The sequence below is a fragment of the Musca autumnalis genome, unplaced genomic scaffold (assembly GCF_047663935.1).
Source record: "Musca autumnalis isolate F117 unplaced genomic scaffold, ASM4766393v1 scaffold_1, whole genome shotgun sequence".
NCBI lineage: Eukaryota > Metazoa > Arthropoda > Insecta > Diptera > Muscidae > Musca > Musca autumnalis.
The window spans coordinates 173,502,829-173,524,816 of NW_027411644.1; the positions used below are offsets into that span (position 1 = coordinate 173,502,829).

The 21,988-nt window shown below is 35.0% G+C and overlaps 1 protein-coding gene across 4 annotated transcripts; it reads right to left on the bottom strand.

Annotated features, from left to right (window-relative positions):
• Window positions 1–3,938: 3,938 nt before the first annotated feature.
• On the bottom strand, window positions 3,939–21,787 carry LOC141388751 (luciferin 4-monooxygenase). 4 transcript variants are annotated; one of them, XM_073958981.1, is made up of 5 exons: window positions 20,595–21,787; window positions 8,671–8,807; window positions 7,619–7,826; window positions 7,219–7,546; window positions 3,939–5,189 (listed from the first exon to the last, which is right to left on the bottom strand). In XM_073958981.1, the coding sequence occupies exons 1-5, from the start codon at window positions 21,646–21,648 to the stop codon at window positions 4,223–4,225; spliced, it is 2,694 nt and encodes an 897-aa protein (XP_073815082.1). In that variant the 5' UTR covers window positions 21,649–21,787; the 3' UTR covers window positions 3,939–4,222. The 4 variants fall into 4 exon arrangements, with proteins under 4 accessions (XP_073815082.1, XP_073815084.1, XP_073815083.1 ...); XM_073958983.1 differs by lacking the exon at window positions 20,595–21,787 and adding an exon at window positions 12,411–12,804; XM_073958982.1 differs by lacking the exon at window positions 20,595–21,787 and adding an exon at window positions 12,420–12,797.
• Window positions 21,788–21,988: the final 201 nt, after the last annotated feature.

Sequence of the window (21,988 nt, forward strand, 5' to 3'; positions counted from 1 at the left end):
TAAGTTCAGTATCAACACTTTTTGAAAAAGTAATTTATAGTCGAATTGCTGATTATTCCGAATGCAATAATATTATTAATTGCAAACAGTTCGGATTTCGGAAAGAACATTCAACAGTTCACCAGATTAAAAGAGTTATTAATATTGTTGATCGAAATAAAGCTGCTCGTAAAAGCACTGGAGTTGCTCTACTTGACATCGAAAAAGCGTTCGATTCCATATGGCACGATGGTATAGTTTTCAAACTTCACAAGCTCAATTATCCATTGTATCTACAAAAAATTATACACATTTTTTAAAAAATCGGTAATTTTTTGTTGATATAGAAAGCCACACTTCATCCACTAGAAATATTCCAGCAGGTCTTCCCCAAGGATCCGTCCTTTCTCCAATTCTATATTCCATTTTTTACTTCGGATATTACAATCAAAAGGAATCACGATGCCGCTTTTTATGCTGATGACAGTGCCATTTTATGCACTGGTAAACTCTCAAACGCTATTGTAAAACAACTTGCATTATCTTTACAACATGTGGAAAAATATTTCAACAAATGGAAGATCAAAATAAATAGACAAAAAACACAGGCAATAATTTTTCCATTTAATAAGTCGCCAAATCGTATTCCGAACATTCCGCTCCAAATACAAGGAAGCAATATTGAGATAAAAAAATCGATTAAGTATTTAGGTATTACATTGGATTGGAAATTAACTTTTAAAGATCACATACTCCAAACTTTAGAAAAATCTGTGAATTGTGGAAGGTCACTTTACCCTTTGCTCAATAGGAAATCTAAGCTGAATCTGAGAAACAAACTTATGCTATACAGAATGTGCATCAGACCGATCATGACATATGCTTGCCAAACCTGGTATAAAAAAACTGCTGCCTATCTTATTAAGAAACTCCAAGTAATACAAAATAAGAAATTAAAAATCATACATCATCTTAGTTGGCGTCACTCCACATCCCATCTACATTCTCATTATGGACATAATACAATTGAAACGGTTATACGGCTACTGACTCTGACATTAGAGGATCGATGCAGAGGATATAACTACGCTTTTATAAGAAATTTACTTTAAAATTATGTATAACTACTTTTATCTCAAAAGAAAATATATGCCTAATTTTTACCAAATTTCTCAAAATTTTTAATATCTATCAAAGGTTTTTTCATTCCTAATTGTTCCTCCTTAACTGTGATATTATATATAGATAATATGGTTAAACCAATTTGAATTCATCTGCTGTAATACAACTATTTGTAAAATCTCAAAACATGTACATATTTTCTCAAAAATACTCGAATAAAGCAATAATACTACGCCTAGATTTCAAACATCAATTCAATTAAAGTCGGTGATAGGTCTAGCGCCTCCAAGATTATTTGTGACACGAGATGTTCGACTGGTATGCGTAGTTGTTGTGGTAGCAGCATAGGTTTGATGCTGGGTTGGTAGCCGCTGGACGAAACGCCTTTGTTTTCGGGACAATTCTGTACAAAGAATTTTCTGCCGTGGGATTGACTGATATGTATGTATGCCCCAAGGCTCTTTCCTACCGCGACATGAATCTTTGCATGTCTTCAGAATTGGAACCACCTACCTGTGTATTGTTATTACCTGGACTTGGAGAGATATCCTACGGCTGAATGATTTTATGACATTTGAAAATCATCCATTTTAAATGTTTTGGTCCTTTCTTTTGCTATTTTTCTTCTAACAGTCACTCCCGCGGCGTCGTCTAAAATTTTTTGCGCATCTCTTCAGTCAGTCAAAGTGACCTATAACTTTTTCAAGACCCAATTTCCAGTTATGCTCATGGACTTCCGTTACGAGCTTTGAAGCGGTGATCGGTACACACTTTGAAAATAGGTCAGTTTGTTAACCATGGTCGCTGAAGTACGATATTCAGATGTCGGGCAATCTGTTGATGCAGACGATTATGGGGAGATTGTGCAACCCTTGATCGCTTTCCAAGTCTAAAAAAACGACAACTCGCGATGTGTATTGATGCCCCTTGTAGAAGACGGTTATAGCATTCCAAAAGCAAACTATATTTAATGTGGATGAAGAGATGGACCATTCTCCCACATCACAATGATGTAGTTAATAATGTTTGCGTTTTCATAAAATTAAGTAACAAAAACAATGAATTTGACATATTGGTGGCAACAAAGAAGTAGGTCGGATGGTGCTGAGGGATGTCATGTGGCTGACACTACTGATGGTCTCCATTAGCTTAACAATAGGATAGTGGCCCGAACGAAGGTGGCCGCACGACAGATAGTTAAATAAGTCCAATCTGGGAAGGACTGCTAAGGTAGCCCAGGACAAAACCTTCCGCTGAGAAGCCACATGAACTATCTAGACCTGGGTGAATGGTCGCGAATGACAGAAAGACCGGATTTGCCTTGCATCAATTTTCAAGGGTGTCAAAGACTAATTATGCCCTTGTACACTAGGAGTGCTTATATTTTCTTCGACTACCTGTTCTAATTTATCATTATCCGTTGTGGATGGTATTATTGATTTCGTCAGATGTTGGTTGCAATACATTCCCGAATGTCGGAGATGAGATACTGGCCCATGTATAATACAGCCGAACCTCGATTATCCGTAAGCCTCCATTATCCGGGAGAGGACAACACAGATTAAAAGTTATTCGACCAAATTTCAATGGACAAAAACAATGCACAAATGAATAATTTTAGAACAGTTTTAATCTTTTAAACTTTATAGTAAATTCATAATTGCTCTTTTTTATAAATATTTGCAAGAATGCATATTTTTTATTTAAATTACATGAGAAACAGTGTTACTCCATTATCCGGGAAAATCGATTATCCGTAATGCCTCCGGTCCCGACCATTACGGATAATCGAGGTCCGACTGTATATAAAAATATACGTCAAATATATTAGGATAGCATAATTATGACATTCTAATGTATTATTCGATTATTTGACTTCCTTTTTTTAATATTCAGAACAATTGTGATGAAGATTGTTTATAAATTTATTTTCGCCTAAAAGTATGCCATGAAATAGATACACTTTTAATCTACCTTTTTAAACTCACTTTACACTTGCACCTAAAACAAGCATTTGGGACAAACACATTATTTATTTAAATGGCGCATGGTATTTTAAAACCTCTTAGATGTAAATGCGACTTTAAATTGCATATCTTACCAGTTTTAAAAAGGGGTTGTAGAGATAAATGATGAATGTTTAAAAGATTAAAGTTCAATTACCACTTTCTTTACTCTCATTAAATAAAATTTATATTTTTCCATGTCACACAATTGCAGCAATCGTCGTGAGAAATGTTATAAAAACAAACGTGAACAGTTGCTCCAATCTTATTCCAAATCGATCATAGAGCGATATAAATTAATTTGATTTTTATGATAAACAAAAAAAACTTAATAAAAAAAAAATAAAGAAAACTATATAAAATTATTTCCTGTAGGAAAATTCTGTTGTAACTATTTAGCGAAAGAAATTTTAGATTAAATATTTAGTGCTAATTAAAAATATTATTATATATATATATTGGTTAAAAGTTAAAAGAAAACAATTGCAACTAGAAACAAAAAGCAAATAGAAATTCTTTATAATTCACAAATCAGAAACACACACATATATACTAACTATATATGTTTGTATGGATATTTATACATACAAACTCACGTTAACATTATCTTCATAGTTTAATAATAAATGAAAAAAATGGATTAGATTTTATGTATTAACGAAGAGTGACGATAAAACGGAAAATAGAAAGAAATCTACCAATGAAGAAAATAAAAAGAAAGAAAAAGAAAATTTAAAAAATATTTCTATTTGTTGTTTTATTAAAATCATTTAATAAATGATTTTGTTAGATATTCTTTAATTAACCCCCATTAAAACACATTCATAAATATTCATAAATATTTTTTAACTTTTCAAAAAGTTCCAAACTTTATTTCAAAAAATAGAAATTCAAATTAAAAAAAAATAGAAAATTTACCATTAACACTCATCCACATTATCAACTTAATGTTTGTATTTGTTTTATTTATATTTATGTATAAATTGCACCTTATTATTTAGCTAGTCAGGTATATTTGATTGAACATTCCGTTTACTTTGGTTATTTTGTTTTGTTTGTTTGTTTGTTTCGAAAATACATACATATGTACACATTTTTTTCTAATAATATCAAATTTACAACTTTGACTTGTGTTTCTTCTTGAGCATTTCACGAAGAACACGTCTCAAAATCTTGCCACTGGGATTCTTGGGGATTTCATCGACAAAAATGACACCACCACGCAATTTCTTAGCTGGCGAGGCATGCGCTGCCACAAAATCGATGACTTCTTTTTCGCTTAAATCAACATTGGCCTGCTTAACAACAAAAGCCAATGGTAATTCACCAGCCTCTTCATCGGGCTTACCAATAACAGCAGCATCTTTAATCTTGGGATTCGTCAACAATAAAGCTTCAATTTCGGCAGGTGGTACTTGGAAACCTTTGTATTTAATCAATTCCTTAATGCGATCAACAATAAAGAATTCGAAATCATCATCGAAATAACCAATATCACCGGTATGTAGCCAACCATCGATAATGGCACTTTGAGTTGATTTTGGATCACCAATATAACCCTTCATAATACAATCACCCTTGAAGCACAATTCACCACGTTGATTAGGTCCCAACACCTTGCCTGTTTCGGTATCAATAACCTTGGCATAGAGGCCAGTTTTTAGAGCGCCAACACTACCCGGTTTGCAGGCATTGTCATTTTGTACAATCAAACTCAAGGTGGACTCACTGAGGCCATAGCCTTGACGAATAATTGGCACACCAATGCGTTCTTTTATTTGATCTTCAGTTTCTTTGCTGAGAGGAGCAGCACCACACAACAATACCATCAGTGATGATAGATCATATTTCTCAACAATGGGATGTTTGGCAAGGAATACCATCAGTGGTGGCACCATAAAGGCCATCATGATACGATATTTCTCTATGGCACTCAAGAAGAGGTGATCTTCGAATTTGGGCAAGTAAACCAAGCAAGCACCCATACAACCGGTGGTAATTAAAGTCAAGCAACCGAAAGCATGGAACCATGGAATGACGGTTAACATTTTAACCTCACCCAATGGAATAGCAGTTGGTTCCCTGTAAAGAAAAATATGTTGAAATTATTATTTTATAAATATTTATATAGTTGTTTTAAAATAATAAAACAACAACAATGGGAATAAGCCAGACTTTTGAAAAAAAAAAAATATTTCAAATATTTGGTTGAGATATCTGCAAGTAAAATTTATGAGTCTCCCAGCCCGATTTTATGTTTAGTTACATGATATGGGGTTTCCTTTTTATCGCCGAGTCCGAAAGGCGATAGAGAAGCCAGTCACACTCTAAACCCATGGCAGCGAATTGTTCGATACCGGGTTACCACTCAAGATCCGCGAGAAGCTGCCAGCTCAGTATTCATATGTATGTATTTGTACCGTTTTTCTGGGTTTGGAGCAGCATATCCCGGAATGCCTGCTGCGGATTCTATTGTTCCATACCGGAACGGAGGAAAACCCAGGACCAGTATGGATATGCACCATTTTTTACATCCCCTTCAACAACACTCAAACTTTAGTGGGATGAAATATATGTACGCCGAGGGTGGCTGCATTTCGGGAGTTGTTCTGGGCTTGTCCATGGGAGGGACTTCAACAGGGACTATGTTGTTGCATGTTGCGTGAACTCAGCCCCCAGTGATTCTTCGTCATCAAAATACGAGATTCCCCGCAGTTCACCATCAGCAGCCGCACACACAGCACTTAACACCAGTCGTTGCAGATCGAATCCCTGAAAATGCATCCTTCTTGCACTTTAAACTCAGACTCAACAACAACTGCAGCTTACAGTGTTGCGATGGTTACAACGTACTGAGGAAGGATCTCATCGAAAGTAGTGGTGTTGGATTATCTCGCTTGAGCCTGCCTCTAATTATGTGGGGGTAGCAGTTAGATGTGGAACTGCTGAACTAGAGTTCCTAAACGTATACATCCCGTCGATTAATCGCTGTACTTATACGCCTAACATGCGCGCTTTTGGAAGGTCATAACCTACTGGTCTTGGAGATGACCCAACGTTTTGCACGGTCAATTAGGCAGGGAAAAATTAGCGGAGAGTGTCACAGTTCGCCTGATATAACCATCATTTCACCTGGTCTGACAAATGACGCCACCTGGCAACCCATAATTCTTCTTGGGTCAGACCATCTCCATCGAGCCCCGTCAATGAGGACGCCCAACGCCCAACCTGACCAACGACGTAAGCCTGCAACTCGTCGTTTCTCATTGGTCAGACAAACTCGCCATAATTGTATCTATCAGCAGATTTTATAACCTCTGAACGCCGCACTTTCATCAATCATGGGAAAGCTAATTTGCCTAGTTTCAGAGAGATCACTAATCATCGCTACAGAGATCTGCCCATCCCTTCTGATGTTCGGGTAGCAGAAAGTACGTGCCGAGACATCATCAACCGCTCGCCATATACCGACAGGACATGGGCCAGTGACCCCAGAGTCAGAGGGCTGACACAACAGCTTGTCCAACACCCCTGGAAGTGACAGGTCGAAAAGAATAGTACAACATCGTATAAAATCTCTTCCTGTCGAAGAGGAACCACCACGAATTTACAATGAATGATGTTGCGAATGCCATCAAGAACGCTAAATCATAAAAAGCGTTGAATGAATGAAATCTCCACTGTAATGCTGAAACATCTGGATGAGCTGGGAGTTGAATATCTCACCAAAGATCTTCAACCTGCCGCTAGCCACCCACGTCGTCCCCGAAGTCTGGAAAATGGCGTAACGTATGCGGATGATTGTACGTTCTTGGCGTCGGGTATCTTCCCTGATGTCTCTTGCGAATGGCTGAACTCCTATTTGACTGATCTCACCACCTTATTCACGCGAGGTATATGCAAAACTCCACCACTAAATTTACGGGCATTCTGTTCACCACATGTACTACAGAGGTGAGTTGAATGTCATGTTCGACGCTAGCAGAATTCCGACCACCAACTACCCCATTCGAAATCATGCTTATGTCGTCCGCGCATGCCACAGCTATCTGCGACAAGCTGCGATTCCTTATACTCCTTATAGCATTATTAATCAAATCTTTGTACTTACAACTGAGAATCGATTGTGCTCAAAATATTCGATTGCGTCAACTGGACACCCTTAGGCATACCCGTAGTACCGGACGAGCACACAATCAGCGCTACATCATCGTCTTTATTGGCAATTACACACTCGTAGGTATCTTGCGATGGAATTTTATCGCTTTTCATCAATTCATTGAATGACAGGATATGTGAGTTGGGAGTATCATTAGCGAAGACAATAATTTTCTTAACAAAAGAATTATTTTTGGATACTTTTGTAATGCGATCGATGGTCATTTTTGAAGCAAACATTACTTTAGGTTTGGACAAGTTCATGGCATGATCTACCTCACCTGTAATTGAATATGAAAAATAATTGAATTAGTTAAAATATACAAAAGAAATAAACAAGAGTTAATACATACGCTCAGAATAAGTAACATTCAATGGAGCCACAGTAGCATTGACAACAAAAGATGCAAATAATGCAATGGCGAATTCTACACGATTTTCACTGGACAGGCCGATCACGTCATTGCTCTTTACACCAAGATGTTTAAGAACATGTGCTAAGCGTACAATAGATTTGTACATAAATTCAGCGGAATATTCTTGGCCAGAAACTGCATCAATCTGGGGAGGAACAAGGTAATTATAAAAATTAATATTTTTCTAAGCAAAGATTGTAATAAATAAAAGTTACTTTAAGATAACAAATTTCTGGTGCAAAAAATTAAACTTTGAGTTTGTAATACAAACATACAAAACATATAAAAGATGTTAAATTCCTTAATCAATATATTGGGTATTTTTAGGCAGGAAATTAAGCATCGGTTTAGCTAAACACAAAATTTGTTTTGCTGGAATTTGGAAGGTAGTTGAACTTTGTTAGCCTTCTATATATTTCATTATTTCTCTATATACCTATGTAGGCATAATTGTAATATTTCGTAATACGTATGTAAAAATATAAAATAATATACCTTTGAATTTAAAACTATGATCAATAGCTTAATTTTTTATTACACGATAATCTAGGTTTATGCCTGCATAAACTTGTACATATATAATTCATATATTCAAATGAAATGGACATACATATCATTGACATAACAGTTATAACGGTTAACGTCAAAAATTTATTTTTTTAACAAACATACATGGGTATGTATTAATTACAATACCCTCCCAAACCCCCATGATTTTTTTATTTTAGAATTATCGGATTCCCAAGTAAAGAGTTTAAGTACTTGTCGTCCACATTATTGCTCTTTGCTACATTTCAAACTTATCATCGTTGGTTATCATATCGCTGTGTTAGAAAATTTATACTTATTATTATCAGGTACAAACTGCAAATGTTTTGCTATGAACACATACAAATATTATAAGGTAAGAGTTTACCGTTATATTGTCCATAATCTAATGTGCAATTTTTGTTTATATATATGTACATACTCTAGTTTTATATATTTACCATAACAGTTTGTGTTCCTAAACTTTTATATTTTTCCATTGCATAGTGACCCAAGGATTTGTACTGTTTTGTTTCGGTACCGACAACGGGTCCGCCGTAAAGAATATTTCCAGGTAATAGAGTTGCCATTCTGTGGTCTGAAATGAAAAACAATAATTTAACACAAATTTAAAAAGGAGCGAAGCAAAGCTGAGTAAAGTCTAAGATAAACATGCAATTTTTGATAATCTTAAATAAATAGGAAGGATAGTTTTTGATATGTGCATAAAAGTAGGTTAGACTTCAACAATAATCCTCTTATACCCCTTGACATTGAACATTAAGCAGGCTCACACAGAGGTGGTACAAAATTACACCTCATCATACACGGGTTAGGTTAGTTAGTTACATACCGAACCTGCAGGGGCTACAACAACAACTGCAGCTTACAACGTTATGATGGTTACAGAAAGGATCGCACCAGAAGTTGAGGTGGCGGATGAGCTTTCCTATTGCCTGTCTCTAATGACCCGTACATAGAATGTATGGGGATAGCAGTCAGGTGTGGAACTGCGGAGGTAGAATTGCTGCACATATACAAGGGGAACTAGAAAAGTTTGCGGCCTAGGCAACACGCTGTGTCGCCAGGCGTCATTTGACATTTTTTTGGAAAGTTTGACAGTTTTTAGCCTAAGCGCACTCCGGACAGTTTTACAAACGACCATCTGTTGGATTGTTTACAGTGGCTTGCTGAGACACCTCCAAAACAGGGGTTTTGAACGCTTTTACAGCATCTTTTGGGATCGCTGCGATTTTTAGGGCTCTTACGCATAGTTCCATGATTCGTCACATGGATCCATCTTATAAACGTCTTTTGAAGCACCGAACCACACGGGATCCGACGAGAAACTCCCATTTTTGGTCCCAAGTGTTCAGGCAATATCAAATGTTAGTTTGTGGAATAAATGCCCAAAGATGCCTCTATATCGCGGTACATAACATGGCGACCTTGCATTATCCGTTCACACACGGCTTAATTTTTTCTGGCACAACGACCGTTTTCGGACGACCCTCACGAGCTTCGTTTATTGGCGGGTGTTGGACACAAATGAATTGATTAAACCAGTTTTTCATAGTGCTTTAGGATGGTCCTTCATCGACATACCAACATTTAATTTGATTGATGCACTCTTGCCCTGATTATCCACGTCGAAAATTGTGAAAAATTATCAGACGAAAATGTTCACAAGTAAATTCCATTTTTTTGCAAAGTGATTTTTTCAAGTCACTGTAAACAATACAACACATGGTCGTATGTCAAACTGTCCTGAGTACGCTTAAGCTAAAAACTGCCAAACTTTCCAAAAAATGCCAAATGACGCCTGGCGACATTGCGTGTTGCCTAGGACACAAGCTTTTCTAGTTCCCCTTGTACATCATGCCGATAATTAGCTGTACTACAGGTTATAAGCCCAACATTAGGCCTACAATAATTTGTGGATAGTGTTACAGTGCGCCAGATAAACCATCATGTCACCTTGTGGGACAAATGACGTCACTTGGCACGCAATAGTTTCTATTGGGTCAGACCATCTCCCCATAATGGTCTCCATCAGCAGACCGCCCGAATCACTAATAACTGCTTCAGAGATCTGCCCAACCCTTCTGATGATCGGGTACCACAGAGAACGTTCCGAGACATCATCACTGATGTAGCCGCTCGCTATATACCTGATGGTCGAATATCCGAACTGAGACTAAATTTTCCGCTTAAGGAGCTTCGTCGAGCAAACCCTAGGGAGCTGACAGTGGAAGTTCACAGGTTGGTCGGTGAGCATAAACGGAACTAGTGGCTAAACCATCTGAAGATTTGCAACATCGGAGCAATGGGTAAGTCACTTTCTACCCTGGAAAGAATGATGATAGGACCTCAGTCACGTTTGTCGACGTTAAGCTGACGGATGCGAAGAGATGCACAAGTTATTTTGATCTACAATTTCTCGAGCTACGCCGCATTATATATCTTCCTGTCGAGGAGGAACCACCACAATTTACTATGGATGATGTTGTAAATGCTGTCAAGAACGTTAAATCATCCAAAGCGTTAAGCCCTGAAGGTATCTCCATGATATCGGTGAAACAATTGGATGGGCCGGGGAGTTGAGTATCATAGGAAAATTCTCGACCTGTCGCTTGCCACTCACGTCGTTCTCGAAGTCTGGAAAATGAGCAGGGTGGTTCCGCAACTGAAGCCAGGGAAGGATGTCAGTAAAAGTGAATCCTACAGGGCGATTTCGCTGTTGTAGTCCATTGCAGATACTCTTAATTTTTAATTAACTTTTTAAGTAACTTTAATTTGTAATGGGTGTCGTTATAAAATAATGGATTGTAATTACCATTGCATATGACGTATTAATGATTCTAATTTTTAGAATAGCTATAGGTATTACAAATTCCTGACATTTTCCCTGATTTAGGAGCAAGAAATGTATCCGCAGGTTACATTGGTTTTGTCCCTCCATAGTACGTCAACCCAATGCGGACCTTGGCTGCATTAATAAATCAATTTGAAAAACGAATTTTAACATGCAAATTACATAGGAGTGTTGCAATAAATGCAATATATCAGCAAACTTTCATTTAACAAACACGGTGCTCTTGAATCAAATTTAAGTGGAAGGTGCTTACACCTGGGAAGTTTTTGCGGATTCTGAAACTACAATGTCCATAGATGAGAAAAATCGAAAAACTAAAAAAATCGCGATTCAAGTTGACATTTTTAATGGTTTTTTAGGTTTTCACGATTTTGCTTGGAAACCGCAAGTCCTTACGAAATGGAACTAAAGAAAATGTTGTAGCTATGAAAATTCTCTACAAGATTGATTTTTATGATATCTTCGTAGTTTTTACCGTTATAGAGATATAGACGCTCAAATTAGGACAATGGATTGACTGTATCGCCTCCTTATAAAACAATGTCATGACTGCAATTTCCCAACTTTAACTTATATATCTTAAAAATGGTACAGCCTAGGAAAAAATTACGAGAGTCAATATTGTAGAGAATTTTCACAACTACAACATATTCTTTGGTCCCGTTTCTAAAGGATTTGCAGTTTTCAAGCTGAATCCTAAAGACCTAAGAACAAAATCTGAAAGTTTGATCTGAACCTCTACATCTCAAAAATGGTAAAACTCAGGAAAATATCAGTCAGCCAATCTTCTACAGAATTTTCGCTGCTAAAACATTTTCTTAAGTCCCATTTCAATAGGACTTGCGGTTTGCAAGCAAAATCGTGAAAACCTAAAAAACCCTTAAAAATGTCAACTTGAATCGCGATTTGTTTAAAAAGCGCTCCGTCGATTTTTCTCATCTATGAACATTGTAGATTCAGAATCCGCAAAAACTTTCCAGGTGTAAGCACCTTCCATTTAAATTTAATTCAAGAGCACCGTGCAAATTATTCATTTTTCAACAGGGGACTTCACCTCGTATCACCTCGAAGTATATACGAAAGTAAATAAAATAGACCGGTTCAAAGTTCAAATTTTATTGATCACTTAATAACATTTCTTAGTTGAATTTTATAAGTATGTTTTTGCTTTTAAGCTCACAATAGTATTGTTCTTTGAAGAATAAATCAGAGCTCAATTTCACTTTCCGTTTCTTAGTTTAGCTTAAAACATTAATTTTTTATATTTTTTCTTTGTACCTATTATATTTCACATTTTGTTATTTTCCCTCATTCACTTTAACTTACTTTCTTTACCTTTATACTATGATTAAACACACTACTAAATAAAGTAAATGTTTACTTTTGTTAATGGAAACGACGAAGACAGCAGCACGAATCCAACCGTCCCACTTGGCTTTCAGAGAACAACTGAGAATTATTGCTAAGATTAAAGCAGAAAATATATTCGCTAATATAAATGGAAAAGCTTTTTTGTTTGGGACTAGGGTTTTTTTGGACAATTTCTTTTAGAATTTGTGATTATCTTAAGAAGTTGCTATTGCCGATTTACGATTGATAAAGAAATTATAAGTTGAAAGTTAAAGCACGATTAATAAACTACGACTATTTTTGTTACTCTCTTTTCAAATTAACAGCCCCACAAATAGAAGGAAAGGGGAGAGTAAAATGTAACCACCTCACCTACCATTATCTCTTGGATCGTCATACTAATTTGTGTATTTGCAAAGGGGGTTGAAAAAACACAGGGACGAAAGGGGGTGGATGAAAACGTTTTTTACCAGCTGACTCTATTGCTTAATTATAGAAATGTAACGTAATGTAGCCGTAACGGCAATGTACGTTACAAACAACATATAAGAGGCTGATAATTTATAAACATGGATGGAACATGGATTTTAAAAACATTTTAAATGGACTATCTGATATATAAAAGTGGATTTTAAGAACAAATTTATGAAAGCTGTAGTTTATCGGGATGAATTCATTTATTCTATTTCATGTACTATACAATAGTTACAACTAATATGATATAGAGTGGTAAGTAATATTAACAGGGTAATTCATATTTAATAATATTATACATCAAACATGGTGGAATCTATTTTAACTACGTCAGTTTTCCCATCTGCGTGGAAGACAGCTCGAGTAGTGCCAATTCCAAAATCGCGGTCTGTTAGGGAATCTGATGACTTGAGGCCAATTTCTATTTTGCCTGCTGTATCAAAGATTATGGAGCATGTCATTAAGAATCAAATGCTTCAGATTTGTGAAAGTCGGATTAATGATTGTCAATTTGCTTTTCGCAAGGGACATAACACTACTCATTTATTGCTTCAACTAACTGAATCAGTTCGTGAAGCCATCAACGATGATATGGTTAGTGTTCTTATATCCTTAGATTTGTCCAAAGCCTTCAATTCTATTAATTATACCTCACTTATTTTAAAATTGAGAGATGAGTTTAACTTCTCTAAATCTGCTTGTAAACTAATTTTTTCCTACTTGTGTGATAGGAGCCAGTTTGTTGTTCTAAATGGTTGTCAATCTAATTGCCTACCCTTGTTCTCTGGTGTTCCACAAGGATCTGTACTTGGTCCCCTTCTATTTATCCTATATGTGAATGACCTTCCTCGTTGCACGAATTCTGTTTTTTGCTCTACTTTTATATTTGCAGACGATATATTCTTGCTCTTTAATAGTAGACGTGATACTATCAACATTCTTGAAAGTAATATAAATTCAAATCTAAATTATTTTCTTCGTTGGGCGACTATGAATTCATTAAAAGTCAACCCTTCTAAGACCAAGGCGTTATTTTTTGGTAGTAATAACCTTTTGCCTAATATTGACATCTTCTTGGATCGCACTAAAATCGACTTCGTACAGCAGCACAAGTGTTTGGGTGTAATTATTGATTGTGATCTTTCATTTGAGAGTCATATTGATGCTTTGTCTGGGAGAGTTTGGGGTATGTTGCGTAGAGTTTATGGATCAAATTTATATCTCCCTTACAGAATTAAGTTAATGCTGGCGAATTCTCTATTGTTATCTCAAGTCTTGTATGGGTTTGAGGTATATTCTGGCACTATTGGCGGAAATATTGACAAAGTGAACCGTATTGTGAATACTATTACACGTTTTTTATTTAATCTTCGACGAAGAAGTCATGTATCTGAACATGTCATTCGTTTTCTAGGGTGCTCATTTGATATGTTTGTCAATTATCGTTGTGTGTTGCTTTTTTACAATCTTATTAAAAATGGCATGCCTTTTGCTCTTAGTAGGACATTTACTTTTTTAAACACTATTCGAAATCCTCAGATTTTTATTCCTTTGATTTGGAAAGATGTGTATTCTAAGTCTTTCTTAGTCAGAGTCGCTCGGTTTTGGAATTTTTTACCAATAGAACTACGTATTTTTTCTCACACCAATAACTCTTTTCGTTTGAAAATCCTTAGATACATGCAAAGGCTACGTGAACAGCAATCCATATATATTTAAAGTCATGTATAATAAGTCACTCTTTGAATAATCAGCATATGTTGAGTTACTACTCTTTGGACTTTTTTATTGTTTTTTTTTTTTTTTTTCTTTAACTGTTTTTATGGCTGGGGAGCCGAAGAAATATATCTGCATTTAAATAATAATTATTTGTTATATATTAATGTATTTAAGTAAATTAAATTGAATTTATTATTTTATAACTCAGGTTTTTTGTCTTGAGATACGTTTAATTGGCCATTGAGGCTTTGTATCATATATGAATTTTGAAATAAATAAATAAATAAAAAAATTGGCATATGAAAAAAGAATATAAGGTGTTTTATAATAAACAAAATTACAATATTAATTCTTTAATTATTTCAATCATTGAACCTTTTTGGCTTGACTATTTTTCTTCCACTTCTTGTTTCATATTCTTTGAATACATGTTGGGATCCACCATTAAAACTTCCATTTTCATCACTCAATGATTCATTTACTACACCAATTTCATATTAACATTTTGCTCATTGACTGTTTCAGTTTCAGCTTCCAAATTTTCATTTTCGGGTGTACTATCGATTGGTTCCGGTCTAGATAATATATGTTGTTCATTTCTCCTGTATACTACTTCATCACTATCCCTTACGAGAAAAGATCTTGGCTCTTCACAATTTCGAATAATTTGCCCACTCGACTATAAAGCATCTGGGGTTCTTTTAAAGAAAACATTGTCACCGGGACTTTTATCTGACTTTGACTTTTTTGAATTTGTATTATACCAATTAGCTGATTTTGTAATTTTTTTATTTACTGTTTTCTTATAATTTTTTCGTCCACAAGTCGGGGCTTAAAATTACTAACTACTGATGACAATTTTGCCCACTCGACTATAAAGCATATGGGGTTCTTTTAAAGAAAACATTGTCACAGGGTCTTTTATCTGACTTTGACTTTTTTTTAAATTTCTATTATACCATAAGAAAAACTAAATATATGATTGTCAGCAGAAAACAGGTGGAAAATAATGTACCTATGATAATTAATAACATAGAAATAGAACGTGTAAGAACATATAAATATCTAGGAGTCCAGATAAATGACCGATGGGATATGTCAAGTGAAATTAAGTGCCGAATCGAAATGGCAAAAAATTCATTTTCCAAATATAAGAAAACGCTAACCAGCCATGACATAAGCCTTTCAACGAAAATACGTTTTGTCAGATGCTACATATGGTCAGTATTATTATACTCTGCAGAAACTTGGACGATAAAATTAGCCGACGAAAAACGACTAAATTCTTTTGAAATGTTGATTTGTCGTCGTATTCTAAAAATTCGCTGGACTGACCACATTTCAAATGAAGAAGTACTACGACGGATGAATGTGGAACGACAAATAACACGCGATGTAAAAAGCCGAAAAACATCTTATCTGGGTCATATAGTACGCAATGAAAAATATAAGCCAAGCCATTATCCAAACCACAATAGATGGAAGAAGGACAAGAGGCAGAAAAGAAAGCCAAGAAACCTATCTATAATGGAATAAAAAATATAATTAAATTGTTAATAATGTAAAACATAATTGTATGATCGCTAACACCCGAATACGGGTTGGCAAATAAAGAAGAAGAATTAGCTGATTTTGTAATTTTTTTATTTACTGTTTTCTTATAATTTTTTCGTCCACAAGTCGGGGCTTAAAATTACTAAGTACTGATGGCAACTGTGTCCTTAAGTTCCTTGACATTAATAAGTCCATATTTATATTAGGCAATTTTCCTCGCGGCAATTGTCAGTTTGATGGAGAGAGAGAGGTGAGGCATATGGTAACCCTTGGCCTCTGAACACCTTCTCTCACCGACAAACTGACAATTGCCACAAGAAAAATTGCCTAATGTAAATATGGAATTATTCTGCTGGGCTAGGTAGATTCCCTTTCGGAGTTGTTCTATAATGTAAAAGGGCTATATGTGGATCAGATCCGCTTTCCTCGCATTCTTGAAACATTTTCTTGATGGTTTGTATAGATCTTTCGGCAAGACCATTAGACCTAGGAAGATAAGGACTTGACGTTATGTTATGAATACCCCAATCAGAACAGAATATTGAAAAATCTTTGGAGTTGAAAGGTGGACCATTGTCCGAAACAAATATTTGTGGTACGCCATGTCTGGCAAATATAGCTTTAAGTTTAATTATAACATACAGTGACACAGAAAAGTATACATACACCCTACAAAAATGCAGTTTTGGCTAAATCGTTGGGTTTTTTACAGCAACAACTGCACTGTGTGGCTCCATGGTGACAAAATAACCATAATTACACAAATTTATTTTAATCTAATACGTATATTTAATACAATTAAAGAAATTCAATTTTCGCAACACAGAAAAGTATACATACACCCCAAGGAAATACGAGTATTATCGTAAAATTTATGGAATTAGTAGCAAAATTTATACATTTTTTAGTTTTGGCGAATGTCTATGGGTGTCTGAGATATATTTTAGAGAAAAGAAAATAATTTTTGGGGGTCAAATGCCGTTCTTTAGGGTCAAATTTCTTATATACCTCGTTAAAGCTGACCCTTGCTTAATTTTTTGCGTTTTTAGGTATTGTACTTTATAAAAAAGCACAAAATTCGTATCAGATGGCAAATTTTGGGACCCTAGAAAGCTTTGAAGTTGTTTTTGTGCATAGTATACCTTCCTTAACGTAGATAAATGCAAGTTTTCCCTCAGATTTCTCAGGAAGTGAATAGATTCCGCGGAAATCTTGGTGCAAATTACATATAGATGGCCTTGAATTGCCTTGTAATATTGTCGGATACAATCCTTGGGCATCAATTGACTCAGAAATGTACAATTATACGAAACGTTTCGGGCCTATTGTAACGGTAATGATCATAATACGAAAACGACGTTGTTCACAGTACAAATTTCATGCTTTTTTGGTAGTGCTTATATTTTGTTGCTTTAAAAGCTTTGGGAACAGGTTTGTAACAAAATATATCACATTTCTGATTCAATTAATGCCCAAGGATTGTATCGGACCATACTACAATGCAATTCAATGCATTTTGTATGTAATTTGCGCCAGGAATTCCGCGGAAAATATTAACTTCCTGAGAAATTTGAGAAAAAACGTGCATTAATCGACGTCCAGTAGGCCTATTCTGTAACTTTTATCGATTGAAATGTTGTTAAAATTTCTTTTGTTTTTGTAACAACTACAAAACAAACAAATGAAATTGTTGTAAAATAAACAATGAGTGAAGTTGTTAAAAAGTTACTGAATAGGGGGGCAGGAAGGAATATTTTGCTCAATAAGAACTCCAAAGCTTTCTTGGGTCTCAAGATTTGCAATATGAAACTAATTTTGTGCTTTTTATAAAGTACAATACCTAAAAACGCAGAGAGTTAAGCAAGGGTCAGCTTTAATGTGATATACAAGAAGTCCGACCTTAAATAACGGCATAAAACCGGCAAAAATGATTTGTTTTCTCTAAAATATATCTGAGACACCCTGAGACATTCGCCAAAACTAAAAAAATTATAAATTTTGCTACTAATTCCATAAATTTTACGATAATGCTCGTATTTCCTTGGGGTGTATGTATACTTTTCTGTGTTGTGAAAATTGAATTTCTTTAATTGTATTAAATATACGTATTAGATTAAAATAAATTTGTGTAATTATGGTTATTTTGTCACCAAGGGGCCACACAGTGCAGTTGTTGCTGTAAAAAACCCAACGATTTAGCCTAAACTACATTTTTGTAGGGTGTATGTATACTTTTCTGTGTCACTGTATGCGCTAGAATAATCATTTGTCAAAGGCGCAATTTTAATATATTTTGAATAATAATCTACCACAATAAGGTAAGACTTTCTTTTATATTCAAAAATGTCATATCCAACTTTGAACCACGGCACATCATAAATTTCATGAGAAATCATCTCTTGCTTTGGCTTGGAATTACTATACTTTAAACAAATTTCATACGTTGAGACCATATTTGTAATGTCATTATACATATTCGGCCAAAATATGGATTTTCGTGCTAAACTTTGACATCTTTACATTTCCATATGTCCCTCGTGTATGTATACCTTTCAATATTTTTGAACGTAAAGATTTTGGAATTAAAATTTGTATACCTTCTAAAACTAAATCACCTAGAATTGTGAGTTCATCCTTAATTTTGAAATACGGACAAATATCTGAGTTTAGACAATCTTTAAACTTTGGCCATCCATTCATAATGTAATATTTGATTTTTTGAATCACTGAATCTGATTTAATATGTTCTTTTATTTCATCCACATTTGAAAACGGAATTTCCATATGGGATCTTAAAAAATTACAATGAAGAGCTACATAGTCATCAAAATTAACTAATGCTTTTTCTTGCAAGGACATCTAGATAAAGTGTCAGCAATGTACATGTACTTCCCTGGTTTGTATACCACATTCACACCGTAGCATTGTAATTTTATCATAAATCTTTGCAATCTTGGAGGAATTTTATAGAGAGGCTTTTTAAACAAAGACACTAACGGTTTATGATCTGCCTCAACAAGCACCATACAGCCATATGTATACTGATGGAATTTTGTACATCCAAACAGTATCGCAAATAATTCCTTCTCTATTTGAGCATAATTTATCTGGGCATCTGTGAGTGATGCTGAGCTGTATGCAATTGGATTTTTTTCATGCAGAATTGCAGCTCCTACAGCGTGTTGTGATGCATCAACAGTGAGGATCAATTGCTTTTTTTGGGTCAAAATATGTTAAGACTGGTGTTTTAGTCATTTCTATTTTTAAACTATTAAATTCTTTTTCTAACTTTTCGTTCCAATGCCACACAATATCCTTTCTCAAAAGCTGTCTTAAGTTTTGATTTTTTAGGGACAAATTCTCAATGAATGATCCAACATAATTTATCATTCCTAAGAATATCTGTAGCTCAGTAATATTTGTTGGCCTACACATCTCCATTATTGATTAAATTTTGCTGGTATCAACTTTAACTCCCTCACTATTAAAAACATGTCCAATGAACTTAATTTCCTTCATAAAAAATTTAGACTTTTCCCTGTTAAATTTGCAACACACCTGTCTCGCCATTTCTAGGACCTTTTTCAATATTTGTTCATGTTCTTCTAAAGTTTTCGAATATATTAAAAAATCGTCAATATAAATCAATAACCCTTCAATATCCCCAAACAATTTCATCATCTCTGCGTGAAATATTTCCGATGCTGCGTTTATTCCAAACGGCAAACGTAAAAATTTGTATCGCCCAAATGCCGTATTAAATGTACATAAATCGGTAGAATCTTTCTCTAGTGGAACCATCCAAAACACGCTTTTGGCATCAATGCTACTGAAAAATTTAGATCCAGCCAATTTTGCTATATTAGGAAATGGAAAGTGTGGTCTAAGTATCGCCTTGTTTAAATTTCTTGGGTAACGACAAAGACTAATTTTACCATTAGGTTTGGGTACTATCACCATGGAACTAACCCTAGGTGTTGGTTTTTCAACTTTAGATATTACATTCAATTTGACCATCCTATCCAGTTCCAATTTAAGAACACCGTGTAACGAAAATTGAATTTTTCTTGGGGGATCCGCTATAGGCTCTATTTCAGGATTTAACATTAATTTACTTCTTGACTCAATTTGTTTACGATTCTAACCAAATTCATCAGTTTTGCAAGATTTAATCCTATAATAGGTGCGTTCGTTTACTCAACAATTTGTACAAATTTGTACAAGTTCAGTAACTTCTTGTAATCGGCTAAGGTCTTTTGCATTGTACGGTAAAGTAAACGAACAACATCCAGTAACAATTTGTACAAATTTTGAGTAAACGAACACACATAATATTTTTACATCATAGGTTTACAATATAAAATATACTACTATAGATTTTACTCTCAACACCAAAACATATTCTAACTTTACCAGTTTTCAGCAAGGCTTCACCACTGAATGTGTATATCTTCGTCTTCGTTGCTTGAATTTCATAACCCATCTTCTTTGCGATTTTCTCAGACAAAATATTGGCATCAGCTCCAGTATCCACTTGACATTTCACTTTGTTGTTATTTATTATCACTTCCACAATCCACGCATTAGTCTCCATACTAGATATTTTTAATTTGTTTATTGTACCTTCTTTCGTCTTTCGCACACATGTTAAAATTCCAACCACGAAATCATTTCCTTCACTGCCCTCTTCGTCATCATTTGGCTGATGTAAATTTTTTACATATCTTGCCGTACGTTGTTTTTGATTTTGTTGTTTGCTATAACACAATCTTGCATAGTGGCCTCTTCTTTTGCAGTTATAGCAAATTCTGTTTTCGGCTGGACAGATATTTTGATGAGAGAGCCCACATTTGCGACAGAGCTTCTTTTGAGCATCATTTCTCTTTAATAAATCTACACTCATATCGTAAGTGTTGTTGTTGCTGTTTTGTGACAGCTGTGATGCATTTTCGGGTGCTGCTTCTATATTTCTAGCAATATCAATAGCTTTTTCGAGTGTTATTTCACCTTCACTCAATAATCGTTCTTTTATATGCTGAAAACTAACGGGCATTCCACATATGAATATACCGTTTACCAAACTGTCTCTCAAATTTCCAAAATCACAAGATAGACTCAGATTCTTTAAATCTGTCACAAAACTTTCCAAATTCTCATCCTCTCTTTGCTTCCTTGTGAAGAATTTGTGCCGCTCCATAGCCAAATTAACCTTTGGTACGAAAAATGTGTCAAATTTGGTGATCAAATCATTGTACTTTACTTCATCTAGATTCACATCAAACGAGCTGGTAATTTGCAATGCATCCGGTCCCATGTGATGCAATAACAATGCCACTTTTCTTTTGTCTTCTTTCTCTTCCAAGCCTGTGGCTCTTAAAAACATTCTGAACACAGGTTTCCATTTCTTCCATTCTTCAGCCATATTTTTTGCTTTGAAGTTAATTTTATTTATTGTTGATGATTCCATTTTAATAATTTCACAATTTACACTTTTTGTCTTATTGTCTCTCTCATGGTTCGTCCACCTGACACCAAGTAGTTTATCGGGATGAATTCATTTATTCTATTTCATGTACTATACAATAGTTACAACTAATATGATACACAGTGGTAAGTAATATTAACAGGGTAATTCATATTTAATAATATTATACAAACATGCATCGATTTTAGTAAGGGGGATAGCTCCAACTCCAGTTGCGTTGCCGACAACAAATTTAATTGGTCTGTTCCTTTACTTTTGAAAATTGTAAAACCGGCAGTTGTAAACTGCTCCCATATGAATTGTATGGTGTCAAAAAGTAAAG

Bases quoted from the DNA above. Each gene is read 5' to 3' on its own strand.
- LOC141388751 (XM_073958981.1), bottom strand. From the start codon at position 21,648: ATGGAATCATCAACAATAAATAAAATTAACTTCAAAGCAAAAAATATG. The intron at 7,827-8,670 runs GTAAATATATAA...GTTCCTCCCCAG, and splicing joins TAGGAACACAAACTGTTATG to ATTGATGCAGTTTCTGGCCA. The intron at 7,547-7,618 runs GTATGTATTAAC...ATTCAATTACAG, and splicing joins GAATGTTACTTATTCTGAGC to GTGAGGTAGATCATGCCATG.